We start from the raw sequence: 26,451 nt of genomic DNA, 5'->3' as shown, positions 1-26,451 counted from the left end.
GTGTGCAAATGTATGTCAGAGGAGATGCATCTTCCACTTCCCTCATCCCATTCTGACAGCAAAGATCAGCCTGACTCTTTCCATTGCCTTTTCAGACAATTATAATCTTAGTCTATGCTGGGTTTCAGTTGTTAAATCTTACTTGGCTCTTGCTGTTAGTCAATTACTGGATAGATTTGTCTTTATCTATAGTAGTTTAAGTCAGATGGAAACAGGAATTCATGTTCAGAGTTATTTACTGACTGTATCAATCAACCTCAACTTGCCTAACATTTCTTTCTTTGCATTGAAACAGACAATTTCTTGTATAAAATCTTAATATCAAGTTATCTGTAAGTGTGCTCTATGACTGGTCGAAAAGAGGAGTAGCTGCATTTAATATAATGGAGTATATTAAGGACCAAGTCTCTAGCATTTGTTCTGACTTCTTGGTTTCTCATTTAGAGTTTTGGGTGAGTTTTACTGAAGCATCCCACTCCTACCCAGCAGACATCTGCTTGCCTGTTGTTAGCAACTTGCTGTTTATACTGTGCTTCAATTTATCTCTATTATGAAAAGACCTTCTAGCTAGATGGAATGTGGAGTTAGGTTGAAGTTTTCTTGTATTTGAGGATGTATTTCAGTGCCGTTACGATGTCCCATCAATCCCTTGAATAAAAAGACTGTGCGAAGCCTAAACCTACTGGTTTTATTTTCCTTAGTTTATTTGGAGGAAGAATGTTTTGATGACTCCGCAGAAAAGCTTTTTTTGTTTGTTTTTCATAGGGATATAGCCCTGACAGATGAGCTGGTGATTATTTTTTCCTACTCTTCTGTGTACGAATGCCTGATGATGGGTTTATTAATGTTTGTTAGTCTTCACTTTCAGTCTAACAGCGGTATATAAGCTTGGGTGAAAAGAGCAATGATCAAAACAAGCTGTTCTGTAATCTTAGGGTATGTTTGGAACCAGGTGAACTTCACATATATCCACATCTATGCTAACTTGCCCATAGCCACTTGTACAACAAGTAGTGTTTATTTTGGTATTCTGAGAATTCTTTGCTTACAAACCCTTGCATTTTTCTCTCCTCACTAAATACTACTTTAAAGGTGTTTGTTAGCAAGACTTAAAGATTCAGTGTGGCTGCATAGTTGGGGTTTCCATCTGGACTCTTGGATATTTTGGTTTTTTTTAAAGATAAGTATGAATTAAATACAATGTTCTCCTCTCCCATCTCCCTTTTAGAAGTTCTTAATTTTATAATATCCACTGGTCTGTGACTGTGTTTTTTCCTTTCTGGTATTTATGAGAGGTGGATGTTGGTTTTACTTGCTACAGGATTTAATCTTAAAATTAAGAGTAAATGTTTGTGCTTTGATATGTGTAAATCCCTTATAGGTAGCACTGTTGTCAGAGAACTTGAATCTTTTGGGGAGAAGATTTTAGCTGTCTATTAGTAATTGTGCTTTATGCTCATCCTATGTTATCACTGTGTTCTGGAACTCAAATAATAGACTTCACACTTAGTTATTTTTGCTTTTCTAATTTATTCTTGCTTTAAAGGAATATGAAAGAAGTCTCCAGTTAAGCTGCTTTTAGCAATTTAGGAAGCTTAAGTCATTTGAAGTCTGTAAGGCTGACTGGTGTCTGTTGACATATATTAGAGAATACTTACCATAATCTCTTGCTCATATGGATCTTGAGCTACAAATACTGAGAAAGGATAAATGTACACTGTGTGTGTGTCAGGTAATCTGGGTGTTCATGACTTTCCAAGTGTAGTTTTTTGTAAGCCTGCCTGTGGAGTCTCCAAGTGTAAATGGGGAAATGGGTGGCAGTTCTTGCCAGGAAAAATGTTTTCATATTCTCCAGGCTGAAAGAAGAATTATTATTGTGCTGTTGAGTGGAGTGAGGTTTTTTTATTCAGCTTGGACTTCTTCACAGGAGTGCATGGAAATAGTGTTTCTGCATCTTGTAAACGCCATCTAACTGTGGAGTGAATTGAATATCTGTAGGTCACTTGAGGAGATTACACTGCCAATTGGTATATTCAGAATTGGAGAACTGTGTTTACAATACTAGATGAAGTTAATGCTCAGTTTCATTCTGGTATGTTGTTTTTCTTTAGGTTCTCTGTAACCTGATGTGAAGAGTTGGTTAACTTGTTTTTTTGCCTGTGACCTTTATCTGTTTCAGACTTTACCTTGGGTTTTGTATAAGCTCTACTGAGTATCAGCTCCTTTCCGTCTTATGGGCATGACAAGGCTCTGTGGCCTGCAGCATTTTTAAGAGAAGCTTTGTTGCTTAATCTTCTGTTATTCCACAGTGGCTAGCCTTGAACTTTGCCCATGCGTTTATATTCATGTCTACTCAGGGTATGGTTTTTGAGGATAGTATGACAATCTTAACAGGAGTATGATTTTTGGTTGCATCTGAAATATACTATGACTTTTGATGAGTACACATGAATAAAAACAGTCAACATATCTTTTCCTATAGCTCATCTCTTTATGTCGTCAGAAATATAAATGTTAAAGAAATAGTATTTTGTTTTAGAACTTCTGTGAAGTGCTCCAAGATTCCTTAATGAAAAGATCCTCACACTGCCGGTATTAGGCATAATCGGGTATCTTCAGGTCAGATCTTAAATGAGTCCCCCTTGTTTAAAGTGCTGTGGGGAGGAAAAGCTTGGAAGGATTGAAATGCACATCCTTCTAATTATATTGAGGAGAAAAAAGAGCTTCCACTTGGAAAAGAAGCAACTGTTTTCTATTTGTTGTGGTAGGAAAATGGTCAGGCTTTGATTTTTTTAACTTATTTGTTATTATTTTACTTTTTAGGGTTTTTTTTTTCTTCCCCCTCTGTAGAACAGCAGTCTATGTTTGGGTATGCTCTAAGTCATGCTGTGTTGTGCCTTACTCCTTTTCCTAGTACATGGTAGAGTTTGGTATCTAACTCTGTTTCACATCTAACTGTCTGGAAATATTCTGCAGTGCTATGTTTGCTTCTTTTAATCCTGCCACCTATGTAAATACATATTGAATTTGGTTCTGTTCAGTTTAAATTATGTGTAGGGAAACACTGTTTTTAAATGTAAATTTACCTCTAGAGTTGCAGGGTAGAATACATGGTAAAACTGAGTGGAGAATGTTGACCATGGGTTAATAGAATCTTTGCTATGGGAAGGAGTGGGACTCTTTTCCCGCCTTAAATTCCCAGACCACTGCACAGTATAAGGATATAATTATATAAGCTGAATAATTTACATAGCTTAAAAACCAAAACACAACCACCTTAAGATGTGCAGTTTAAACAAAGAATTAGTGTTGACCTATGCAAAGTTTAGACTGGCTTGATGTATGGTTGAAAGATCTCATTGTGAATGTTCATGTAAAGAAACGACCTTGCAGTTGAAGTTTATTAATAGTTGTCTTTTCAACATTGACAATTTCCTGTACTGAGAAATGGTGTTTGTTTTGAATAACATGAAAAGGAATTTTGGCTGCCCAAGTCCTTGGTGTAAAAGCTAAACCTTTATTTCATGTGGAGAGGGCTCACTCCATAAAAAGGATCATAAAATCCTGTTATTTTACTGGGACATTTTAATGCTCCTGGATCCATGGTTATCTCAGTAAATAATAATCAATTTTCTTAAGCTGTTTTAGCACTGCTTCTGAACATGATCATGAAACCCAAAAAGGAGAGAGGTATCTGCAAGTGGAATTGCTTGCTTGTTTCATTGTGTGCTGCTTGATGTGAAAGCTTGTTTGCTGTGTAAATCAAAATTGTTTTAAGAAGTGGAGGGAAAAGGGAATTCTGCTGCATGCATCTGAAAGGCAGCCTGCCTTGTTCAGTGGCAGGGTTTAAACTGTGGATTGGAGTTGTGGATTCTCAAATGTCAGATGTGACTCTGTCACAAATAATTCGGCAATATATGCTTTGACCAATAGAATGTTATAGTCTAGACTCTCCTCTTCTTTACGCTACTATCCATAAATGGGAACCCCTGTATCTGAAACGGTTTTTTACTATGGTGGGGTTCATGGGTCCCCATTAACCTTGCTGTGAATGAATAATACTGGAACTAAATTCTGTTACAAGCTGTGCTTTTCACTGTGGGTTGTGCTTGAGTAAGACTTGTGTGTTTACTGTTCCCAAGGGGAGCCTGAAATCTGTGTAATTCCATGTTCTTTAAGGTTCTCTTATGCATTGTATTGAAAGTCCTGATATCTTGCACTTGAATCTCTTGCTACTACACGGGTTTAATACATGGGCTACCTTTTGTCTTTTAATTTGGAAACCCAGAAATAGAAGAAACTATTGTCCCAAAGCAAAGGTAATTAAAAAAATTAAATGGGATTCAAATGTTCAAAATAGTTGCCTGTAGTATAGCCTATGTTCTTAAGATAATCTAATTATGGGAGTAAAGGATGACTCTACAGCTGAGAGACCAGTGTCGAAACAGCAGAGCATGTATCTTGGATTTATGGGTCAATCTGGTTGTGGTTCTTACATGTTCATGCATGTCTTAGGTAAGCTTTTAACTTCAGAATATCTCTTTAAAGCTCCTCTATTTGCCATATTACATTGGGGTGAATGACTAAAAGTTTGGTTTAGATAATGTTGCAGGTGCACTCTGAATCTTAATTTTTTCTGTTAACTTCTATTCCCAAGTCATGTATTTTACATGCAGTGTTCCCACCTTCTTGTAGTTGAGGGAGGGAAAAAGGCTTGGAAGGTCCTAGCATTCTTTTAGCTTTGCGTTGAGGAGCACGGGGCAGGTGCATCTTGTAATTTATGCCTTTGAGAACATGCAGCTTGGAGTTTTCAGAATGTCTTTAGAGGGTGTGGTTCAACAGCATCATCTTCCAAAAGCTGAGCCTTTGTTTTAACAATCTGGAATTACTTCATGTAAAATGGATCTGAAAGAGGTTTTTTTGGATTTTAGCTCTTGCTGCTTGTCCATGCAGGAAAGAAGCTGTCGTTTCTCCCTCCTGGAATATTAGTTATGCTGATACTTACGTTGGTGTAACTCTGATCCCCTGTTGGAACTGTACTCTTCAGACACTGCGTAACTGTTCTGTAATTTGTGCAGTGGTTATAAAAGGTTAAGCCCTGGCAGGTAGTAGAGGAGAAATGGGCCAAGCATGCCTTTACTCAATGGATTAGGAGGCTGCAGCATTTCCCTGTTGCATCATCTTTCTCATGTTTGTAGCCTAGTGTGGAGTAGGAGCTTCTTGTCCCCTCAGACCAGGTTCCTCACCAATCCATCTTCTGCTTCAGCATTTGTTACTGGTTACAGCATGTTAAAAGTCTCTCTTCATTTCTTCTTTCTTTTACTCCTTTCCTGCCTTTCAATGTTATTAATATCCCTGGTTTTGTTCTTGGATGTAACATTTTTGGGTTCAGGTGGTTATGAAGTTTGAAACTGTTGATTATGGGCATCTTTTATGGCAGATAAAATTTACTTTGAAAGCTAAAAAGCTCTAAGAAAAACCCATAAACCAACTCTTTGACACTTAATCTGTGTTGGTGAGGTTAAGTTTTTCTCTTGTCTGTTGCAAGACCTGAGACTACTCTTTTTGCATGGGCTTGAATTGCCTTTATTTGTAAAAATTGGGCAACTTTTCTATGCAGTGGTCCAGTTGCATTTATTCTGAGTATTGCAGATTTGAATATATTTAGCTTCAGTTAGCCTAGTAAATTCACTTAGCATGTAAACTGGGGTGATTGAGTACAAAGAAATAGAAGATGAAAATGTAAAGAACCTCTAAGTTGAATTTCCTGCTGAAGGCATGTGTCTGTCCTCATGGAGTATTACTTGCTTAAACAAGTTTGAAGTTATAAGACTGAAGTGTTCATCACTTGGCAAAATAAATAAATATATATAATAGGAGAACACGGAGGGGGAAGTACGTGTTGATGCTTGTTTAATGAGGGTGGCTTGACCAGCCTTATTCAGATATTCCCAAGCATTCCCTTCTAACATAGTGTGAAGGTACAACTGCTAGCCACAGAGTTAAACCTGACAACTGGAGGCCAAGATGAATGATTAGAATAGGGCAGGGCAGTGCCTCAGCTGCTGCTTGCAGCTTTTGCAAGCAGAAGTATCTTGTCACTGAAATGATCATGCATGATGGATCTTGTCCTGGCTCTGTTTCCTAAAGAATAGTATTACTCATGTGAGGATGAATTTTTTAAACACATTAGAGCGCAGTATTTAGGATTAAATCAGTTTGAATTTCTAAACCTCATGGGAATTTCATATTAAATGAGAGCTGAGCCAGAATTGTGCTATTGCTTATGTGTGCAGCTTGTGTAGAATTGATAGAAAGACACTACTTTCTCTTCCCTTGCCCATGGAAACTGATGGTTCAATGTTGTTTACAACTTAAAGCATCTTGCTATAGCTTTTGTAGTAGCTGCTTAGCCCCTGTAATGGGGGGGTACCAGGAAAAATACTGAGTTTCCTAAATTTTCTCAGCATATCTCACAGTAGTTTAAGGATTTGGCATTTTTGAGCAGCACTGTGTGTCTTGTATGGGATTCCAGAACATCTTAACCAGCTTTATGTGGAGTGGAAAAACTGAAATGAAATCTCTCGAGTGTCATATTAAAGATGGAGACTGGTTTTGTCCCATAGCTTGTCAAACTGGTAATGCAGGATTCTTCCTTTTTAATTAAGTACAACTGTATTCTCCTTTTGCCATAGTGGGTATGGGTGTGGGTAGGTTTCTTCGCTGACATGGACTCCAAAAATGGAGATGCCTAAAGCTACAACTAAGAAGTTGTGCTGCTGCTTACTGTATTAGTTACTAATCAAAATAGACTAGGCTAGGGGTGCAGGAATGTGGTAATTCATATTGTGAAACCCTCAGAATTCACTGATTCAGAGTGTAACTGAGAGGCATTTGTATTTTTAACCCCCCTCCCCCCCAAGTATTGTGAACTTATTTCTCTGTTAAGGTAAAGTGTTCTTCTGGAATATTGGTAGTTGGACTGGTACAGTATTCGGAAGGATTACTCTGTTATTGCCTGCTCTCAACAGTTAGTTCTGCACAGAGCAGCCAGACACATCCCAAGTTGAAAAGCCTGTTTTTCAACTATGACTAAACTTTTCCTGATACATATTTTAGCTGATCTTGTACATTTTCCCAAGCAGAACAAGCTTGGTATGGTTTAAAATACTTTTGTTCCCTATCTGCCCTTTCAGGGGATGTGTTCATGTGCACCCAAGAGCAGCTAAGGTGGAACTCTTTTTGCATAACCACTACAATGAAAAGATTCTAGCCATGTGATGGAAGAAGGTTTTATGCTATTGCATATGAACAGATGCTAAGTTTATGGCAAGTCTGAAGAGTCCTCCTCTATTTCCTATGCTTGCTACTAGATAGCTGTTACCTTCCAGCTGTCGTAATGGTTCTGCTTTTGGACTTGCTCAGAAGATTCACAGTGTTGCCTGAGGAGGGACAACATTTTAGAAGTATTTTGCAAAGACAAGAGAAGAAAGTAGCTTAAAGCTAGAAACTGTTTCTAGTTCATTTCTTACTGTCTGTGTAAGTTGCAGATATATAATACCCCAGTAGAGTATTTGGAGAAAACCTTTGGGAGGAAATAAGTACTTTGGTAAAGTTCACTGGTTGGATATATAATCTTTAGTACAGATCTGTAGCTTTATAAGTAAGGCTGTGTTAAAGAAGCTATGGTAAAACTGGGTTGTGTCCACTCTGGATTAGCTGGGCAACTTGGTCTAGTAGAAGGTGTCCCTGCCTGCGGCGGGGGGTTGGAACTAGATGGGCTTTAAGGTCCCTTCCAACTCAAACCGTTCTACGATTGTTAAAAGATAACCTGTGTGATCCACCATACTTGCAACAAGCCTCAGATGCTAGCAATTAGTTAAAATCTGATGAAAGGATTAAGAAATTAGCTGGAAAAATGATGTATTCGTAATGCTTCAATGATCACAGGGCTTGTTTCCCTACAGGAAGATGCTTAGCAAACTACCAGTGTTAGACTGAAAGAGGAGTGACTAGATGAAAGTGACTTGGAACATGACATTGTTTAAATCTTTCCTTAATTCCACAGACCTACAAGGGAGTTGTAGGATGCAGCTGTGGCTTAATGTTGTCTTGTAGCACATCACCAGCAAGTGGTCTTGTAGATACCAATTGTCACAGATGTTATGTTCACTGTGTTGTATGTAGGTCTAATTAATGGTGGAGCTTGGAAGATGCTCAGAGATTGCCGTGTACATTGCAGTGCAAGGTACAGTAGATAAGCAGTGACTGTTGGCTCACCAGTGATGCACAAAGATACATTTTTGCATGAAGCTTTGCCCCTAGTCTTGTATACATAACAGCACTGTTTTATGGGGTTTAGAGGAAAATTAAATGCAAGAGTATAGACAGTAATGATTGTGCTAGTCTGGGTGGTTTATACAGGCTGTAGTTAATGATTTGAGTGTAGGTGGCTCCTGTTTGCCTGTCTTCAACCTATGCTTTGCTCTGTGTGCTGGGGTTTACAGGCTCACTTTCCAAGCTGTTCTGTAGTTTGTGTAAAGTTTGAGTATTGAGTAATGTGGTGAAAGCAAAACCTCTGATTCTTCAAGGATTGAGAGGCTGAGTCCAGCCGTGTTTCAGGTCTGGGACTTTTACCCCCCCACCACTCAAAACAGGGCATGTCTATCAGAAATGTGTTAGATCAGGGAAGGGGAACTACAGGAGGGAGAACATGGAACTGATGTGTTCCTACCACCCTTTTCCTGTTACAGCTGCATTCCTCTTGCAAAGCTGCCAAATACCACCCTTCATTTATCTTTTCTTGCACTTCAGCATGCAGTGCTTCCTGAAAACTCCTTCCGATGAAGTCCAGATTTAGTGTTTTGTAGTTCAGGTTCAGTGAATAAATTTAAGCAACTCGGGTAATTGGAAACCTATTTATTACCATGGAGGCTTGGTTTTACTCTAAGCCTTTCCATTTTGCTCTTGGGCATATGTTTGGTACCTTCTGGTTGTGTGTTGATTCTTTTGCTCATTGCTTGTCAAAGCTAGGCAGTTGATTTTACTTTCAGCTCCTAAGTGGCCTGGAAACAGGGAGTTTCATTCCAGTGCAGTAACATTATGCAACTGTAAACACTTAAAAACCTAATTGCCTGTTTAGGATTGAGCAGTGTTAATGACAAAGCCTAGATAGGTCACTCCAAGAAGTAAGCTTGAAGAGTACCAGACTGAAAACGAGGGCTGGAATGATAAGTTTCTCAGGCTTAGAATTAGTCACTTGTCTGTCAGCTGGCAGCAATATTCTTCTTAAGTGTTTTCATGCAGTTTTACTGTTTCTGCCAGAGGGGACGAAAAAAAAAAGGTGTTTTTCTGAGTTAAGGAAAATATAAACTTCTGAGAGTTGATTAAAGGTGGTATTAAGTGTTTTAAAATATTTCAGTGCCACTGGTTGGAATGGGAAAGGGGTTTTAATACTAAATAAATCCGCACTTGTGTTTTGGTAGTGGTCTTTTGACTTATGTCTTGTGCATAAGGAGAAAGAGGAGGCTGATACACTCTAACTTACAATGAATGTATTCTCACTGTGTTGGGTAGTTACCTCTAGTAGAAAAACCTCACTAACATTTTAATATTACTGTAAGTATTTCCTTACATTCCCTTTTAAGTTGTTGGGTTTTTGAGAACAAAAGATAAACTTAGTTCATTGACCTGATTCTCTTAATGCTTGAAATAAGTTTTATGTTTCCAGGTCAGGAAGTCCAGGTTGCTTGGTGCTTACTGGAGATGAATTTCACTAGGTGAACAGCAAAATATTTTTCTTCAGACTCTCCAGGCTGATATTTTTTCTTTCCTATTAGCACATGCCAGAGATATGGAAAGGTTGGAAGGAGTGTGATTCATTATGTAGAACAGGCAAAGTGCAGTTTGTGTTGCTTGTTGTTTCTTTGGGATTTATTGTTGTTAAAGTGTGTGTAATGGTTGCCTTGGAAGGCTGGATTTAATGAGTAAAGCTTGTCAGTACTTTCCTGTTTTAACTCTAAAATACCCTTGAACTATTGTTTAATTCTGACTGCTACCTTAAACCCATTCCAGTGCTTCACCACCCTCACAGTAAAAAACTGCTTCTTTAGGTTAGAGATAAGGAAGAAGCTCTTTACTGTGAGGGTGGTGAGGCACTGGAATGGGTTGCCCAGGGAAGTTGTGAATGCTCCATCCCTGGCGGTGTTCAAGGCCAGGTTGGACAGAGCCTTGGGTGACAGGGTTTAGTGTGAGGTGTCCCTGCCCATGGCAGGGGGGTTGGAACTGGATGATCTTAAGGTCCTTTCCAACCCAACCCATTACATGATTCTATGAAGCAAAACCCACCTACACTGATGTGACTCAATAGGTACTAAAGTTTGCTTGCTGGGAGCCTCCAAATCTACAGGTGACATTGGTCACTGTGTACTACCTAGAACCCTTTGGTTTAAAATGAAGTGGCTATGAAATACCTTGCTAAGCTTAGATTTTCTTAGGCTTCTTTAAGACTGTATTTTTCATTTTCATGCACACATCATTTGGAATAATTGTGGTTTATATGTAATTTAAGTAACACGATGGAAACTCACCTCATATTCTGTTGGTTTTTCATCCCTGATGGCCCATGGTTTGCCCAGTTGCTCTTTTTATGCTCTCTTCAGCTTCTCAGGTTTTTGAGTGGGTTGTTTGATATGCAGGTTATGGAACAGAATGTTAACAGTGAAACAGACTATTACTTGGAGATTAAACAGTTAAATTCCACTCACATGTTTCTGCCAGAGATATTCCTAAAGATGCAACAGTTGCATCTCCATCCTCATATTGCCAGAAGATATGTTAATAGGATTTAATAGTGTATTATTTGAATCTAAAATGTTTCTCTTCTTTGATAAAGTATGTTTCTCTTTTTGTAGCTTTTCATCCCTTAAATAAGCTTTCTAGTCATGTTGTAGCCTATAATCCACGATTCGTTATGCGCTTGCATGGTGTTGCATTTTATTATAGAATAAATTCTTTCTGCTTGAGCAAATTTCAGGCAAACTTAGTTCTTTGTAGAGCATCCCTAATACACAGTTTATGTTAGTTGACTTTCAGGGTATACCTCTGTTTAAGCTTTTCCCTAAGCTAAATACTGTCTTTCCTGTCATGTAACATTTATTGTGTTGTGATGTACCACTGTGTATGTAACCTATAAATAATGCTTGTAATAAACATGGAGACCTGTTCCTGAAAGCAGTCCTGTTCCTAAACCATGATTTTGCAGGTGACCAAGTGCTGTCAGCTCACTCATGCAATAGATATGTGCTTGATAGGTAGACACTAGTTGATCCAACTTCTGGAAGGATGTTTTTGGTGTGGCCTCTACAATACTAAAGGCTGAAGGTCAGTTCTGAAGGTTGATGTGAAAGGAATGCTCTTGGTTTAAAAAATCGTGGAGTTAGAAGATAATAATAGCCCCCGAAAATGTATTGCTGACAATAGCAAATTTACTTGCTCAGTTTAGCTGTTCAGAATATCATTTCTGGCTGCATGAATGTTACACTTGGAATGGTGCACTTAATTTAGAAAGATACTTCAGTAAACATTTCAGTTTAGTATAGAATATGGGTGTTTGTCACTAAGTTCTCATCAACAAGAGATACTTGCCTGGTATATTTGGCACTCTGACTGATTCTTGTAAGTGCTCTAAAGTGCTTATTCTGAGTCCTATTTCTGTCATCCTTAGAGATGGGTATTTATTATCCTGATGGCAACCAGAAGCAGAGCAGAACATTGTTGTGATGTTCTCAATCTCATTAATTACAGCAAAGTAATACAGTTTTATGGATGGGTAGAAAAGATGATTGCAATTTTTCTTTTTCCTTGAATTCTTTCTCTACATTCATCAAATAGCAAAGAAGAAATTAAGAGGAGACAACTCAAACTATTTTGAGATGATACTCTTGCAAATAGTTTCCTTTTTGAACTGCTTGAGGAAATCATAAATTATCTGCAGTAAAAGGTAGTATTAAAACTAGAAAGACATCCCTCTTAGCATTGTCAACTGAAACTAGGGGCAACTTAAGGGACTCAAAGCAGCTATATTTGATCGAAACAAACAGCAGCGGAGGTATTGTGCAATGCCAGAACTACGTGTCAGTCTGTTTATGCAGCAGCAAAGTAAATTCCTGTGTGCATTGTTCCTTTGGGGTCATCTGACAGTGCGGTGGCTTGTGTCATAATTATGATGTGTTTGTGTTACAATTTATATTTGCACAGAAGTCTGCAACGGAATAGAACTCTCTGTACTATAATCATTTGAAGAGTGAATAGCCTTCTTTTCGTATATACAGCTGTTTCTCAGAAGGTGAAGCTCATACAGATAATAAAATGTATATTAATGGTATACAGTGATTTTTAAGTTGAGAAAGGCTGATGAAACAGCATCTGGTTGTTTTTAATGCTGCTCTTTGTCCGGTGAAATGTTAAAGATATCTCAAGTCTTTATCCAGACTCAAGGTACAGACTGGAAAAATAGAGAACTTTCCATGTTAGTCTGTTGTCCTTTTGGAGAACTGCCTGAGGTTGATGATTCTAAATGTTAGTGTTGGCATTTGGAGGTTTTTATTATATTATTATTAATTTTATTTTATTTTATTTGAAAAGAGCAGAAAGCCACCAAGAAAATAGGTTCTTATCAAGCTCTTCTGTGAATACTTGGAATCTGTTAGTACTCCTAGTAGTTTCAGTAGTACATCATTATCTAATACATAGTAGGAATGGCATGTGAAGAACTGTGACTTTGGAACCATGTTGTGGTTTACCTAAGCTTGTGTTGGAGCAAAAGGGATGTATGCTGTCAGTTTCATGGGAGTTTTGGAAGCTCCCACAGGTAGGATGTTGAAGGTACAGGAGAAGTTTGGACATGAAGGAGCAGTCTGCAGGGAAAACTCACTCAATTTTTCCATTGGCTCCTGTGAAGGTTGAAGTAGATTTTTCTTTGCTTGTTTTTGTGTTTAAAAGTTCCAGTACCAGTACTTACAGACCAGGTTGTTCTAATAAGTGTATTTCAAGGGATTTTTAATTGAAAATAATAGGGCAGGTTTTTTTTCTTTCGAAATACTGCAGCAAAATGTTTATGTGAGCATAATTGGTAGACAAATCAAACGGGGTTTCTTAGCAGTTGAAAAAGGAAAAGAAATGAGGAATTTTCTTTGCAGTTATTTGCTGGTTAAGTGGGGGGACTATACTGAATCTTTCTTCCAATGAATAGGTTTTAACTAGGGAAGAGGGATTCCGGAGGTGGATTCTGCATCTGTGAGGGAGGTATTACTGTCCTTTCATAGCAACTTTTAGAAGCCTCATACATTAATCATTCCAAAGGAGTTCACTATGGGTATATGTTGTGCAATTTCTTCTTTGTCTTTCCAGTCACATGCATGCTTTAGAATAAAGTTTACCAAATTAATCTTGGAATTTGCAGACAGTGTCTTTTGCAGACAATATCTTTTGACTATGTCTGCTTATTTTGGCTGCAAGTTAGAGTCTGCAGATGTGCTAGCAAAATTAGTTGCTGTGTATTGTTTTTAAGCATGTGTTTTCTGTCACTTTGAATTTTACTGCAAAACAGCTCCGTCTTAAGTTTTTACTTGGTAAGCTTTACTCTCTATTACTTAAGTAAAGCATAACTTAATTAACAGTTACTGTTTGTTAAGTGGAGTATCTTGCAGAGTTTGGGAGAGTTAGAGTGACGGTGTGCACACAGTGTGCCTCCACAGTATTATGTTCATCTTGGTTGGTCATTTGTCTTGTTTGTCTTGTCTTGATCATCACCAGCTGTAGTAATCAACTGTTTGTTAGATGTGACTTTTATTCAGTGGTGTTTTCCTTACTTTAGACAGTAGAGAAGCCTGATTTATTTACTGGCATTTCAATGTTTTCTTACATAAATGCTTCTAAAGTGTTCACTGGACATTGGAATGACCAGTGTGTATTTATTTTCATGTTCTAAGTTGCATCAATGACACAATGGTGTTTTCCTTCAGTTTCCTACAAATCCCTCTTCTAAAGCATGGATTCACACTACTGCTAATAATAATTTCTAACATAGCTCAGATTACAACTGAAATTTTGCCTAAGTGGGTAGGTGAGGTTAGCTCAGTATTTGCTTATAAATGTGGTGTACAGTTGTATGTGTTATTCTATCTAGAGTATGCTCACTGAGTTTATAAAACATTTAAATCCCTTTAATATTGAGTATTTTTATTGAGGCTGTTGATAAAGAGTGGAAATGGTTTAGGATGTAGAGGCTCTTTCAGATACACAATACAACCATAGCTTCCTGACAGAACCCCCAAAATGTAGAAATATATTCTTTAAGGATGACTACTGTCAGTGTTCATAGCAATAAAATGTGCAGTAACTGATGTGAGTTAGCTTAATTCCTGTTCCCTGATGACTTTTCACTCTATGTATTATTTCAGTTCAGTTTGGTTTGGTGAAAGCTTCATTGAATTTGAAGGAAAAGCCTTTTGAGGGCTTTGAACCTAAGGGCTCAGCTTTTAGAACATTCTGATTCTAATCCTCTGGAGATTTTAGCAGGACTATAGGGAAAGGGCTGTTTCAGTTCTGTTTTGTGAGATTTGGAAGTAAGTATAAATGAAATTCCTGTGTGTAGCTTAAGTAGAGAAATGGGTAAAGTTCCAAGTCCTCCAGCAGTGAAGCTTCAAGAATGCTCTCTTACTATAAAGAAGAAACCTGTGTATTCTGGTAGCTGCCAGTGTTATGCATTGTCACTCACTATTAAATACTGACATGAAATTTGATGTTTTGCTGGTTTCTGTATTGTATTGTGCTGAGTGCTCCATTTTTTCACGTCTCCTTCAACAACCCTTAGAAAAAAACCAACCCAAACCCTACAACTTCCTGAAACAATAACAAAGTGTGTCACAAACAGGGTTTTCCCTTTGCTTACCAGGGAAGCCTCATCTCAGATAACTGCATCGAGAGACAAATGAGTCTTCGAAAGTACTGGTCAAATATCTTTAATCTTTACAGTTGACAGTGTAATGGTTTGAAGTGCTTGAACATAAGGCTGTTTAGCAAGACTATACAACTGTATTGGCTTTATACATCTGAAATGAATACTTAAAGAAATCATGTCAAGTGTACACAAGAATCCACTCCCACTGTACCCTGGTATTTGATGTGCTTATACTTCTGTCTCTTTTTTTTCTGTCAGGAATTTGCAGCGCTTACGAAAGAGCTGAACGTATGCAGGGAGCAGCTGCTGGAAAGGGAAGAAGAAATCGCTGAACTGAAAGCAGAAAGAAATAATACCAGGGTTAGTTCCTTGTCTTCTCCAAGATCACCGTGTTAAAGCATCCAACTGAAAGTGGTTTTCCCCTGATAGCTGCACATGAATCCCTCAGAAGCGTTTTGATTAAGAAGGTTTGGGTTGGAAGCTTATAGACAGCTCCCAGCAGTGCAGAATCAGGAAAAGCTTGTAAGACTGCACTGCTGTCTGTCAGTCATCATTCTACTTGGAAAAGTTTTGTAATCCTCTAACGCCCAAGATCCGAGGAGAATTGAGCAGACAAGCTGTCAATAGACATCTGCTTCAACAGCTAGTACTGTTATCGGTGGCTCTCTGATTTAGAGCATTTCCTATGTGTATTCTTCTGACAAGCACGCAGTTCCTCAGGCCAGTGGCAGAACCGAGAATACCTTGGTTAAGCAGAAATCTCATTTAAAAAATAGATTGAGAGATGTAGAAATGCCTTAGCTCTGATGCAAATTCAGTCACAGGTGAAATGTTAAAAACAAGTCCTTACTCCTAATGCAGTTCTCTTTGGCTTTCACGTTTGAAGTTTAGAAATCAAAACTTGGTGTTTTAGGAGCCCAGGTTTTCTGTAGTTCTGCAGAACAGAAATAAACTTTGTTCCTTTTCTGTTTATTGCAGCTGTTACTGGAACATTTGGAGTGTCTTGTCTCCAGGCATGAGCGATCTCTCAGAATGACTGTTGTCAAGAGACAAGCTCAGTCTCCAGCAGGAGTTTCCAGTGAAGTAGAAGTTCTCAAAGCACTAAAATCTTTATTTGAGCACCATAAAGCCCTTGATGAAAAGGTAATGAAATATGGTAGCTAACATCATCTCATCCAATCCCTTCTGCCTTTTGTATGGCTCATGCAGTTGCTCATACTAAAGTTTTAGAAGTCTCTGAACTTTCTTTGTAATAAGGTGGTGGCTTTGCTATAACTGCATCAGTAACTTCTCTCCTAAATTAATATTGTTGCTCTCAGTAGCTGTTTATTCTAGTACTTTAACAGTGCTAGTCTAAACTAGCATGGTTCAGGGGTGATATATTTGTTGTAGGAATGCATACATTTGCTTACCTGGATAATATCAAGATTTAAGCTTTTGATTGTATAATACAAGAAATGGACTAGAGAGAACAGGAAGAGGAATCTGCCTACACTGTGATATACAATAAAGTTGAATTAAAGGAACTCCACCCTTCAGATGTGCCTGATGTTGGGAACAGGATATACAAGTTGTGAAGTTTACTGTGAATTGTCCTGCCAACTCATAGTTTGCCTAACTTCTGTGACCCTTGTATATAAAGTCTGGCAAATTATTTTAAGTGGAATTCAGTCTCTTCTTCCTTGTTGTAAATAAGCAAAAGCATTCACACTGCCTAACAATAGGATAAGCAAATCCTGGATGTGTTTAATTCTTGCCTAAACTTACAGGTCATGTTAAGATAGGATAGATTAGTGACAAAAAAGGCAAAGCTAGATTTTAAGATGTGATTTGCTTCTCTGGAAGGGTTTTTTTATAGTGTATGTTGTAATTAGACTCAAGATTATGCAGGTCTCAAGTGTAATGGAATTAGTGTCTTTTATTATCTGAAAGGGCATGGCTGCATGGCAATAAATTAAATGGGTTTCTTGTTAATTTGAATGATTTCAAATTACTTGGAATTACTCTTTCAGGTAAGGGAGAGGTTACGAGTAGCACTTGAAAGATGTAGCTTATTGGAAGAAGAACTAGGTACTACACATAAAGAGGTATGTTTCTTTATTTAAAAGAAGGCTTCATGTGTGCATTGTGGGTGTTTTAGCCAATATTTGTACACAGTAATTTACTCAGTTATTAAGGTTCACTTTGAATTTCTTGTATTTGATATTTTGACAGAATAACTGTAATTTTTAACTTAGTGACTTTGAAAGAGCAGGAAAGAGGGGTGAAAAAAACCCCTAAACCCACCCCCCTGCCCATCCCCTCCATCAAAACAAAGAGCTCCTGTGGCTTTAAAGTAAGAATTTTTGGGTTGCAGTGGCGTTTCTGAGTGCCTGTGCCATATTTTATTAATATATACCTTGCAGTAGGATCAGTAATTGTTTTCCTCCTTTGCTTTTGCAGCTGTTCTTTATATTATTACTGAGTAAGGAACTGACTTAAAACATATGGATGTAAACTTTACTTTTCTTTTAGTTAATGATTCTGAAAGAGCAAAATAATCAGAAGAAAACACTTCCAGATGGGATGCTGGATCTGAATCATGAACAAGAAAATACACCAACTACAAATGGGAAGGTACGGATATTTACTTTTTTTTTTACCTGATGTTTGGTTTTTAATCATTAACTTTAATGATGAATCATCCATTTGAAAGTATAATAAGATTTTTTGAGTGATGTTAAAAAGCCTGTTACCAGAATTTCAATCTTTGCAGTTCACGCAGTAATAAAGGGACTTGGAGGGGTGTTTACAGGTAACAGTTTGGTTTTCAAATGTGTATGTAACATGCAAATACATCTTTTCCCCTGTTCAATAGCGATCCTCTGATGGTTCCTTATGCCACGATGAAAACCTTACTAAAGTGATTGAGCTCCAGGACATCATAGATAAGCAAAACAAAGAGCAGACGCAGATGAAAGAACGTCTTACTGCTTTGTCTAGCAGAGTAACAGAACTGGAAGAAGATCTTGATACAGCTAGAAAAGACTTAATAAAATCTGAAGAAATGAATACCAAGTTACAGAGAGATGTACGAGAGGTGAGGCATACACTGTCAGAATTTGGGTAGTCACAAATGCAACTGCTTTATAAAATGTCAGTCTTACTGGTGCTCAGTTATAACTTTATGCTTTTTAATGTCTTTGTTGTGATAGTTGAGAAGAAAATCTACGACTAACTAGATACTTCATGAATACATTAAGCTGGAGAAGATTTAGCACTGTCAACTTGAACATGTTCTTGAAAAGATGTTGACATAATGCCAAGATTGTTCATGGAGTTTAAATTTCTTGAAGATGTATGTGGTTAAGGAATCGCATTTCAGTGGTCTGATTGACAGTTCCTGTTACTGATCAGTCACTAAACTTCAAGGTTCAATGTGTTGCAGTGTACTGTATCTTTACTAAGTAGAAGCAGAGCTTAGTTAAATCCAAGAACACATTTTGTCCCCAGCAAGTAGAGATTGTTGTGTTTGTGCCATTGAAAAGGCAAATAGTAGACCCGTGGTATAATGTGATCATAGAGCCATAGACTGGTTTGGGTTGGAAGGGACCTCAAAGCTCATTTAGTTCCAACCCCCTGCCACGGGCAGGGACACCTTCCACTAGACCAGGTTGCTCCAAGGCTCTGTGCAACCTGGCCTTGAACACTGCCAGGGATGGGGCAGCCACAGCTTCTCTGGACAACCTGTGCCAGTGTCTCACTGCCCTCAGTAATTTATTTATTCACTGAAAGGGAAAAAAGGCATTGAACTTGTAAGACTTAATTATTTTAACTTCATTTTTTACTGAAGGAAATAAGAGTCGATCTGACTTTTATTTATTTATGATTATTTTTGGTTTGTGGGTTTTTCTCTCATTTTGATCACTAAATAATAATCCTTTATATTCTAAATTCTGTCTTCTGTCTTGCGTAGACTATGGCCCAAAAGGAAGACATGGAAGAGAGAATCACAACTCTTGAGAAACGCTACCTCGCTGCGCAACGTGAAGCTACATCTGTGCATGACCTCAATGATAAACTTGAAAATGAAATTGCCACTAAAGACTCCATGCATCGACAGGTTGTAATTTAAAATATAAAGTACATTCTGTTCAGCATAAAACTAGTGGAAATAATGTTGATGCTGTACTAAAGTAATTTCCTTTTAGGAAGATAAATACCATGTATGAAGCACTGTTATTAGTGGTGGTTTTTCAGTAAGTGGAGGAGTGCATCATACGGAGTTTTGCCCTGGAAGCAAAGATGAGACAGTTTGTTGGGGAGGGGGAGTGGTTTTGAGCATTTTGTTGCACTGGATCGTGGTGCAGCAGGGCTGTTGTCCCTATTAAGTGTGGATTTTCAAGTTCTTATATGCGTATCCAAACATCTGTAGTTTTATGTGTGAGAATTACTCACTCAAAGCTAAAATGGTTTTAAACTTTGTAAGCGTGTAGTGATTTTTGTAGCCTGTAAGAGAAGTGAATGTTGCCTTACTGCAGAAAGAGATTTGACATACACTTGTAATGAAGTAGTCCAACTTTATAAACCAGAAATGGTTGTTTAGCCAATCACTTCAAACTAGAGGCAGACAACTTTTAGTCAACAAGAGATATGCATAGGTTATTTAAAATACGAAGGATTTCTTTCCTTGTTGTAATTTAAGTCTTAGCACAGCTGTGACATAGAAAATGTACAACTTGTTCTGTGCTGCTTCCCATAACATAACTATGTTTGGTGAAAGAGTTGCTTTCAGAGAATACATTAAATTGTCTACAGGGAAAAATATGAAGAGAAAACCCCTCTTCTCAGGTAGTGAAGGGAGAGGATGCTGGATCTTTAGTTATGAAACCAGCTTTGGACAGTACGGGCCTAGTAAGGTCTGGTAAGGGCAGTAATCTGTATCCTTAACTTCCTCTGTAATGAAAATTAATTACCATTCTAACGCTAAACACTTGCCGATCATAATCCTGTCCAGAGTGAAGATAAGAACAGGCAATTGCAAGAACGACTGGAGCTGGCTGAGCAAAAGCTGCAGCAGACTTTGAGAAAAGCTGAGACTTTGCCAGAGGTGGAGGCTGAGCTGGCACAGAGAGTTGCAGCACTTTCAAAGGTGAGTCCATCGGACAGTGTCCTCAAGGCTCTCTTCTCCGTTGGTGTCCTGCTACACCAAATTTGCTCTTAGCGTGGGTTTAATTACATTGTGGGTTTTGTGTTTTCAGGGCCAGGCTGGACAGAGCCGTGGGTGTCATGGTTTAGTGTGAGGCGTCCCTGCCCATGGCAGGGGGTTGGAACTGGATGATCTTAAGGTCCTTTCCAACCCTAACTATTCTATGCTTCTATGATCACCTAGCTTCTCCTATGATCAGAAGATGCTTCTCCTTGCTTTCTGTTTTCTGTTCATCTCTCTGAACACACTCCAGTTTACTTTGTTTTTAACTTTTAAAAAAGAAATTGTCCTTTTTGGAACTTGAGGAGGTTTCCTGCTACATGGTGAAAATGTCTCTGAATTAGTATTTTGCTGCTTTTTGTTAAAATTCAGTCAATAATTGCATAAAATCTCCTAAAACAAGAACTGTTTCTGAAGGGGAACACTGGATTTCAAACAAAGTGAGGAATGTGGGGAGAGAGAGAAATAGTGGTATCCATTAATACTGAGATTTTTAGAAGGCTGCAAATGGAATAATGAAGTCTGAAGAATTATATGTAATAACTACAAACAAGCATTTTCAAGCATGTGTGTGTGTTTCCTTTTAAAGTCTTAGTTTGATTTCTTTCCCTGTTATTTTTCCTGTCCCTAACTGGCTCTGTAGTCTGACCTTTTGTCTCCTGGGAACTCTGCTGCTAAAGATGCTAAACTATTGGAACTTACCACCAAGCTTAGGAAGGTAGAATTTGTATATTAGTCCTTGTTTCTGCTTGCTGCTTTCTGCTTTGTCATGATTATTAACAAAGGGTCATGTTGTCAAGGCTGGTGAGGAAAAGCTGAAAATGCATTTATTTCAGTTTATTTTATTTTTCATTCTTGGGGTTATGAATGAACTTCCGCTGTTGCAAGCTCATTGCAAATAGGAGTTGATTCATGGTGCTCTAGGGGTGAGAGGCTTCATTGTTTTGTTACTTACCATACGGACTCTTGCTAGGTTCTTTCAGTGACAGAAAGGCATCTGTTCTGCATCGTGTACTAGCATAAATGGCAGTTGCACAAAGCATGTTAGATACATGATTGTGTTTCCATGTTTCTATAAATTTGAAACCTTTCTATTTGTAAAACAAACAGATTTTAATGCTGTTTTCAAATTGACAGGCTGAGGAGAGACATGGCAATATAGAGGAACGACTGAGACAGATGGAAGCACAGCTAGAAGAAAAGAATCAAGAACTGCAAAGGGTACATCTTTTTAGCAAAGATACAAAGCTGAGAGAAAGAATCTAATCTCTTCTAGCTGTTTTTAGTTCTCATCTTTAAAGGAAAGCCAGAGTTCAGGCTGGCTAACAGCTGGGAATGTTGAGCCACTGAACTGTGATGGCTAATCTTAGATCTCAAGAAAAAGTGTAAAGTCTCCAAATATGGCTAGCAATTAGGTATTTCCAAACATACTTTCTGATGAGGAGACAAGTAAAAAACTTGCCAATTAAATGACTGTGGAAAAATTGGTTCCTAGCTTATAAATAATGGAATTGGTTCTGAAATCTATTTTTTCTTGAGTGTAAGCTCAGCTTTTCAAGCTTCTGATCTTTGAACAGTTAGTAAAGTCTTAAATGTTCCTTATACTCCCTTATGGAGTCATGGAGGTACATGCAGTGCTCCTTTCTCCTTTGGAGAAATATTTCTATTAAAGAAAATGCATTTGGTTTAAAGCAAGCTCACTGTTTTTGCAACCTGGAAGTTCTTATAGACATTGTAAATTGCAAGTTATTTCAGTAGCTTTTATGTATCTTAGGCCAGACAGAGAGAGAAGATGAACGAAGAGCATAATAAACGTTTATCAGAAACTGTTGATAAGCTTCTGTCTGAATCTAATGAAAGGCTCCAACTTCATCTCAAGGAAAGGATGGCTGCCTTGGAAGATAAGGTAACAAGTCACATTCCAGCACATACTTCATTAGATGTTGATCACTGTGTAGTGTTTTGTGTGTTTTGCAATGTGTCCGTAACTTCAGTAAAGAAATACTAAATCCTTATTAATAAATAGTTCATATTAAGGCTGTTTTCTACTGTGGATTTTGAAAACAGGTTCTTCAAACTTATTTTCTAGAGGTTATCCCTGGGCATTGTAACATTCCCTAGGTGACTGGTGTGGACTGCATAAATAAGCTCATCCAGTGTAATACAGGAAGCCTAAAGAATTAGGACTAGAACTTTGACCTTTCCAGTTCAGTTTCTTCTGTTTGCCACTACTTTTGTCTGTGCCAGTTAACTCTGAGTCATTGTGAGATTCTTGCAAGTTGAAATAGTCCTTCATTTTCTTCCCAGCTAGATAATTTTGAGACAGGCTGTATGAATATATGGATATTTCTTTCATGTATGCCTTTAAGCTAGATTCCCTTATTCTGCATCGAACAAAGCAGTATCTTCTAAAGTAGCACTTTTCTTGATGCTGACTCTGAATTGATTTGTCTTGGATTAAAAACCCCAAAACACAACTTTGTTTCTTTTACTGGAGAGTGAAAGTGGCTTTTGTTTTAAAGTAATATCGATTAAATGTTTTAGTTGCAATATATAATGATGTATTCAGACTTCTATTAGATGTTTGCTTTGTCTTGCCTTCATGTCAACTCATTTCTCATTCCTAAAGCATGTCAGGTATCTGACATTGTATCTGACATGAATTATTTCCAGAATTCCAGGGTTGTATTTCCCTGAGATGATGACAAAGATCTAGTTAGTTTTTTGCCCTGCTTTTGTACCCTTGGAGGTGAGAGATATCAGGTAGTGCAGAACAAATGTAGCTCCTATTGATTCTCAACATTTGAGTTAATAATAAAGATGGTTTTCATCTGACATCTAGGGCTCCAAACTTGTGATTTGTTTTTTTTTTTTTTTTTTTTTTTTTAGTTACCATCACTATTTTCAAGATCACCATCTTTTCATAATATTTCAGAAATTCTTAGTATGGGCTTTGATATGGTATCAAACAGGTTGTTCTATAATAGTCCTTACAAATTCAGTATCTAAGAAACGGCTAACTGCATATATTCTTTGTGTGTGAATACTGTGTGTCTTAGGGTTGCCCCTAACTCACCTTCATCAATAATGTGTTCATCAATAATGAGGAAAATGTAGTTTTCCTTCACTGTTACAGCTTCTAGGAAAGTTTTCTTGCTGTGGCTTCCAGCTCATTCTTTTATGACAAGTTGGGAAGAATAATGCAAGTAAAGTTGTAAGACTTCCTTCTGATCACTTTCCTGGAAGAATTCAATTCCTGATCTTTTTTTTTTCCTGGAATGACTTTTTTGTATGAAACTTTATTTGCATCCTAAACATGTAATAATGATATTGCTTACCTCAAGGAAACCTGTTTAACTGAACTTTGTGGCAATTGTGGAAAAGGAAAAGTGAATGCTTCTTAATTCTCAGATGATTCTGAGTCTGGTGTTGTAAACTGCTTTGAGTAGAGATTGTAGTAGTTACAAGTATTTATATTTACTGGAGTTGTTCAGAAGTCATGGTATAACTGTAAAGATGACAGTTCTGATGTTAACAGAGGCCCTTAAGTCAAGGAGTGTTGCAGTTCTGGAGATAGGATGCCTCCAAGAAATTACTGTGTGGTAGTTTTGTATGTCAGGCAAGTGAAAGAAAAATGAAAAACTAATGGTAACAGCCACTAATGCCTTAGTAAGCATTCGGTGAATTACTTTGAATTAGTTTAGCTGCCTTGTTATTCCTTTGGTTGTTTTACTAGCTTTGTCAAGCAGAGCTTCAAAAGGTTGGTATTAAGTTTTATGGAACTTGAACTGTTACTAAAGCCATTTTTTAGAGGGCTGTACACCTGGGACTATAAACCTCCAACTATAATCAACATGAAATGATGAAAGCAGTAAAGTATCTGTAATTTAAGATGCTTCTGTCTGTATAGTGGTGACTGATTTTTTTTTTGTACTTTCTTGCTTGTGGTTTAAGAGTGGAAAGCTGTCATAAGTAACCTAATTTATGATACATTTTATTTTAGAATTCACTTCTTCGAGAAATTGAAAATGCAAAGAAACAAATAGAGGAACTTCAGCATGAAAAGGTAGAACATGTTTTTCTGATCTGTTATACTGGAAAGTAATTGCTGCATTGCTATATAGCAGGACCAGGTTTTAATCCCCCCATAAAACTTAACATTACCTGGTCTGTTTTAAAAGCAGGGAGCTGTTATTGCTCATGTTATGGTATTGTGTGCCTCAGCTTTATGATGATTTAATAGGTAAGACATAATGCTTGACTCAGAGACATAACATACTTCTGAATACGTGAAGTGGCTGGAGATACTGGCAATTTGTCCGAGTTTGAAGATTATGTAGAACTTTTGTACTGTTCTATGTATAAACTTGAACAGTAAAAAGAAAAGATAAATGCTTTTAATATTGTGGATTTTCCCACCATTTTCTCCTTAAAGCGTTGGGTATCATGAAATGCTTGTTTGCCTGATAAAGCTTTAAGAATTGGAGGGCTAGGGAGAGAAATCAGTGTTAGGCTTGGCTGTTCCTTTGCAATAGCAGCTCTCTGGTGTTTTGCTTGTCCTGGGACTGTCAAGTTCCCTTCTTGAATAATAGTGGTGAGGCCTTGCATTCCTGTGCATCCTTAAGCAGTGGGCAGTGGATTTTGTGGTCACACCATCTGTTCTGAAATACTACTTGTTATTGCTTATTATATCACAGGTGTACGGCATCTCCCCAGATCTAGTGAAGTAACTGGGCCATACTGTAGAGGCTGTGCTTCTGGACTAAAATGGAGAACACATTCAGAATATTTTGCAGAATATGCTTTGAATTTCTGTATGTGTAGGCCAGCAACTCTCACACAAGGCACAGATGTTCATCATCAGCCACTTTTTATTACTCTTGCGTTGTTTTCCCATTCATTGGATTTCTCTGTTGTTAAATTCAGAGTTTCTAGAGCATGTAAAACTGTCCAAGTTCAAAGTGATTGCATTTATAACCTTTGTGCACAGAGCTAGAAAAATCTTCTTGTTCCATATTCAATACTTTCACTTGTGTATGGTAAAGTTAGTAGTATGTGGATTTTATTTGGTATCATTTTATTTGGTATCATTTTATTTGGTATTATGTTGTCATTACCTAAAGTCACAGTGCAGAGAAGCAACAGAATTACTCTTGGATACCCTTTTGTGATGATGCTGTATTGCTGTGGCAAAAATCACTTTTATGTTTTACATCATTGAAGGATTATGTTTTAAAATCTGTGATTTCTGAATTTCATAGAAATGAGGTAAAACCCGTAAATGTTAGTTTATAAATCAGTATTTGACCCAGATTTTTTTCACCCCCAAGCATATTGTTATGTATTTCATCTATTTATTTTTACAGGATCAACTTGTAGTAAATGTTGAAACATTAAGGGCTGAAAATGACCAAGTGAGACTCAGAGCCACATCACTTCACCATAGGTACCACCACTTAATTCTGGTTCAGTTTTCTCTGATTTCTTCAAAATCTCTTTGCTAAATGTAATTTTGTCCATTGTAACTGAAAATACCGAAGTCATAGCTATAAAATCAATTCTTTCTAGAGCATATAAAGCAGGCTTTATACTGCTTAAAATTGGTATTGGTGGGACAAGAGGAATGAGTTGGGTGATTGGTTGAGTTTGTTTTCCCCTTACATTCATAAGGATAACATGTTTCTTGGTGTTGTAGCCGACCCGATTTTAGATACCCAATGACACCTTCATCTGTGGCTGACAGTCACACAGACTCCTATGGCACCTCCTCAGTGTTAAGGCGTCCCCAGAAAGGACGTGTGGCAGCTCTCAGAGATGAGCCTTCAAAGGTAAGAGAACTCTGAAATGAAAATAAATATAACCCTTTGGCAAGATGATGCTGATCTATTGCAAGGACATTAGAACAGGATTACATAGCCATAATAATACTAATGCTGGATTTTATAGCTCCTGTTTTACTAACTCATGCAAAGCTACCAGTTTTTTTATTTGTTAACAAATAATAGCAAAATTATTATTTTGAGTTCCAATTTGGTTTAGATATGATGAGCCTGTAAAATATCACTTGGAACAGTCCTGCTTTAGTGTCCATTCACTAATCTAACATGTAACTGCTTTGGAAGCAATTTCAAGTTCCTTTCAGGACTTGTGATTTCTCATTACGTAAAGCTGATTCCAAAATTCTCACTGGATTTGATAGCAAAATGCTACTGTAATTTATGGTGCATGTAGCCCAAGATATGTGACATTTATTCAATGGGGATGCCCATTTTTACATTACACTTCACTGTAAGAGGCAAAG

General features: G+C 37.6%; 1 protein-coding gene across 9 annotated transcripts in view; it reads left to right on the top strand.

The window, feature by feature from the left end:
* PPFIA1 (PTPRF interacting protein alpha 1) overlaps window positions 1-26,451 on the top strand; it is a 60,586-nt gene that overhangs the window by 7,256 nt on the left and 26,879 nt on the right. For 5 of the 9 annotated variants that reach the window (XM_061343554.1, XM_061343551.1, XM_061343553.1 and 2 more), the window contains exons 3-15: window positions 15,221-15,322; window positions 15,941-16,105; window positions 16,975-17,049; window positions 17,477-17,578; window positions 17,820-18,041; window positions 18,918-19,064; window positions 19,959-20,093; window positions 20,794-20,868; window positions 21,288-21,371; window positions 21,925-22,056; window positions 24,154-24,216; window positions 25,517-25,596; window positions 25,846-25,978. In XM_061343554.1, coding sequence (XP_061199538.1) covers window positions 15,221-15,322; window positions 15,941-16,105; window positions 16,975-17,049; window positions 17,477-17,578; window positions 17,820-18,041; window positions 18,918-19,064; window positions 19,959-20,093; window positions 20,794-20,868; window positions 21,288-21,371; window positions 21,925-22,056; window positions 24,154-24,216; window positions 25,517-25,596; window positions 25,846-25,978 — 1,515 coding nt within the window. The remainder of the gene's footprint in view (window positions 1-15,220; window positions 15,323-15,940; window positions 16,106-16,974; window positions 17,050-17,476; window positions 17,579-17,819; window positions 18,042-18,917; window positions 19,065-19,958; window positions 20,094-20,793; window positions 20,869-21,287; window positions 21,372-21,924; window positions 22,057-24,153; window positions 24,217-25,516; window positions 25,597-25,845; window positions 25,979-26,451) is intronic. The other 4 variants (XM_061343558.1, XM_061343557.1, XM_061343552.1 and 1 more) reach the window with 1 other exon arrangement.

This window comes from Neopsephotus bourkii, unplaced genomic scaffold (assembly GCF_033783945.1).
Source record: "Neopsephotus bourkii isolate Nb327-2 ecotype Australia unplaced genomic scaffold, CSIRO-AGI_Nbou_v1 NB_1825, whole genome shotgun sequence".
In the NCBI taxonomy this organism is placed as follows: domain Eukaryota; kingdom Metazoa; phylum Chordata; class Aves; order Psittaciformes; family Psittacidae; genus Neopsephotus; species Neopsephotus bourkii.
The sequence above is the reverse complement of the archived record's forward strand: the minus strand, read 5'-3'. Positions and strand labels throughout refer to the sequence as shown.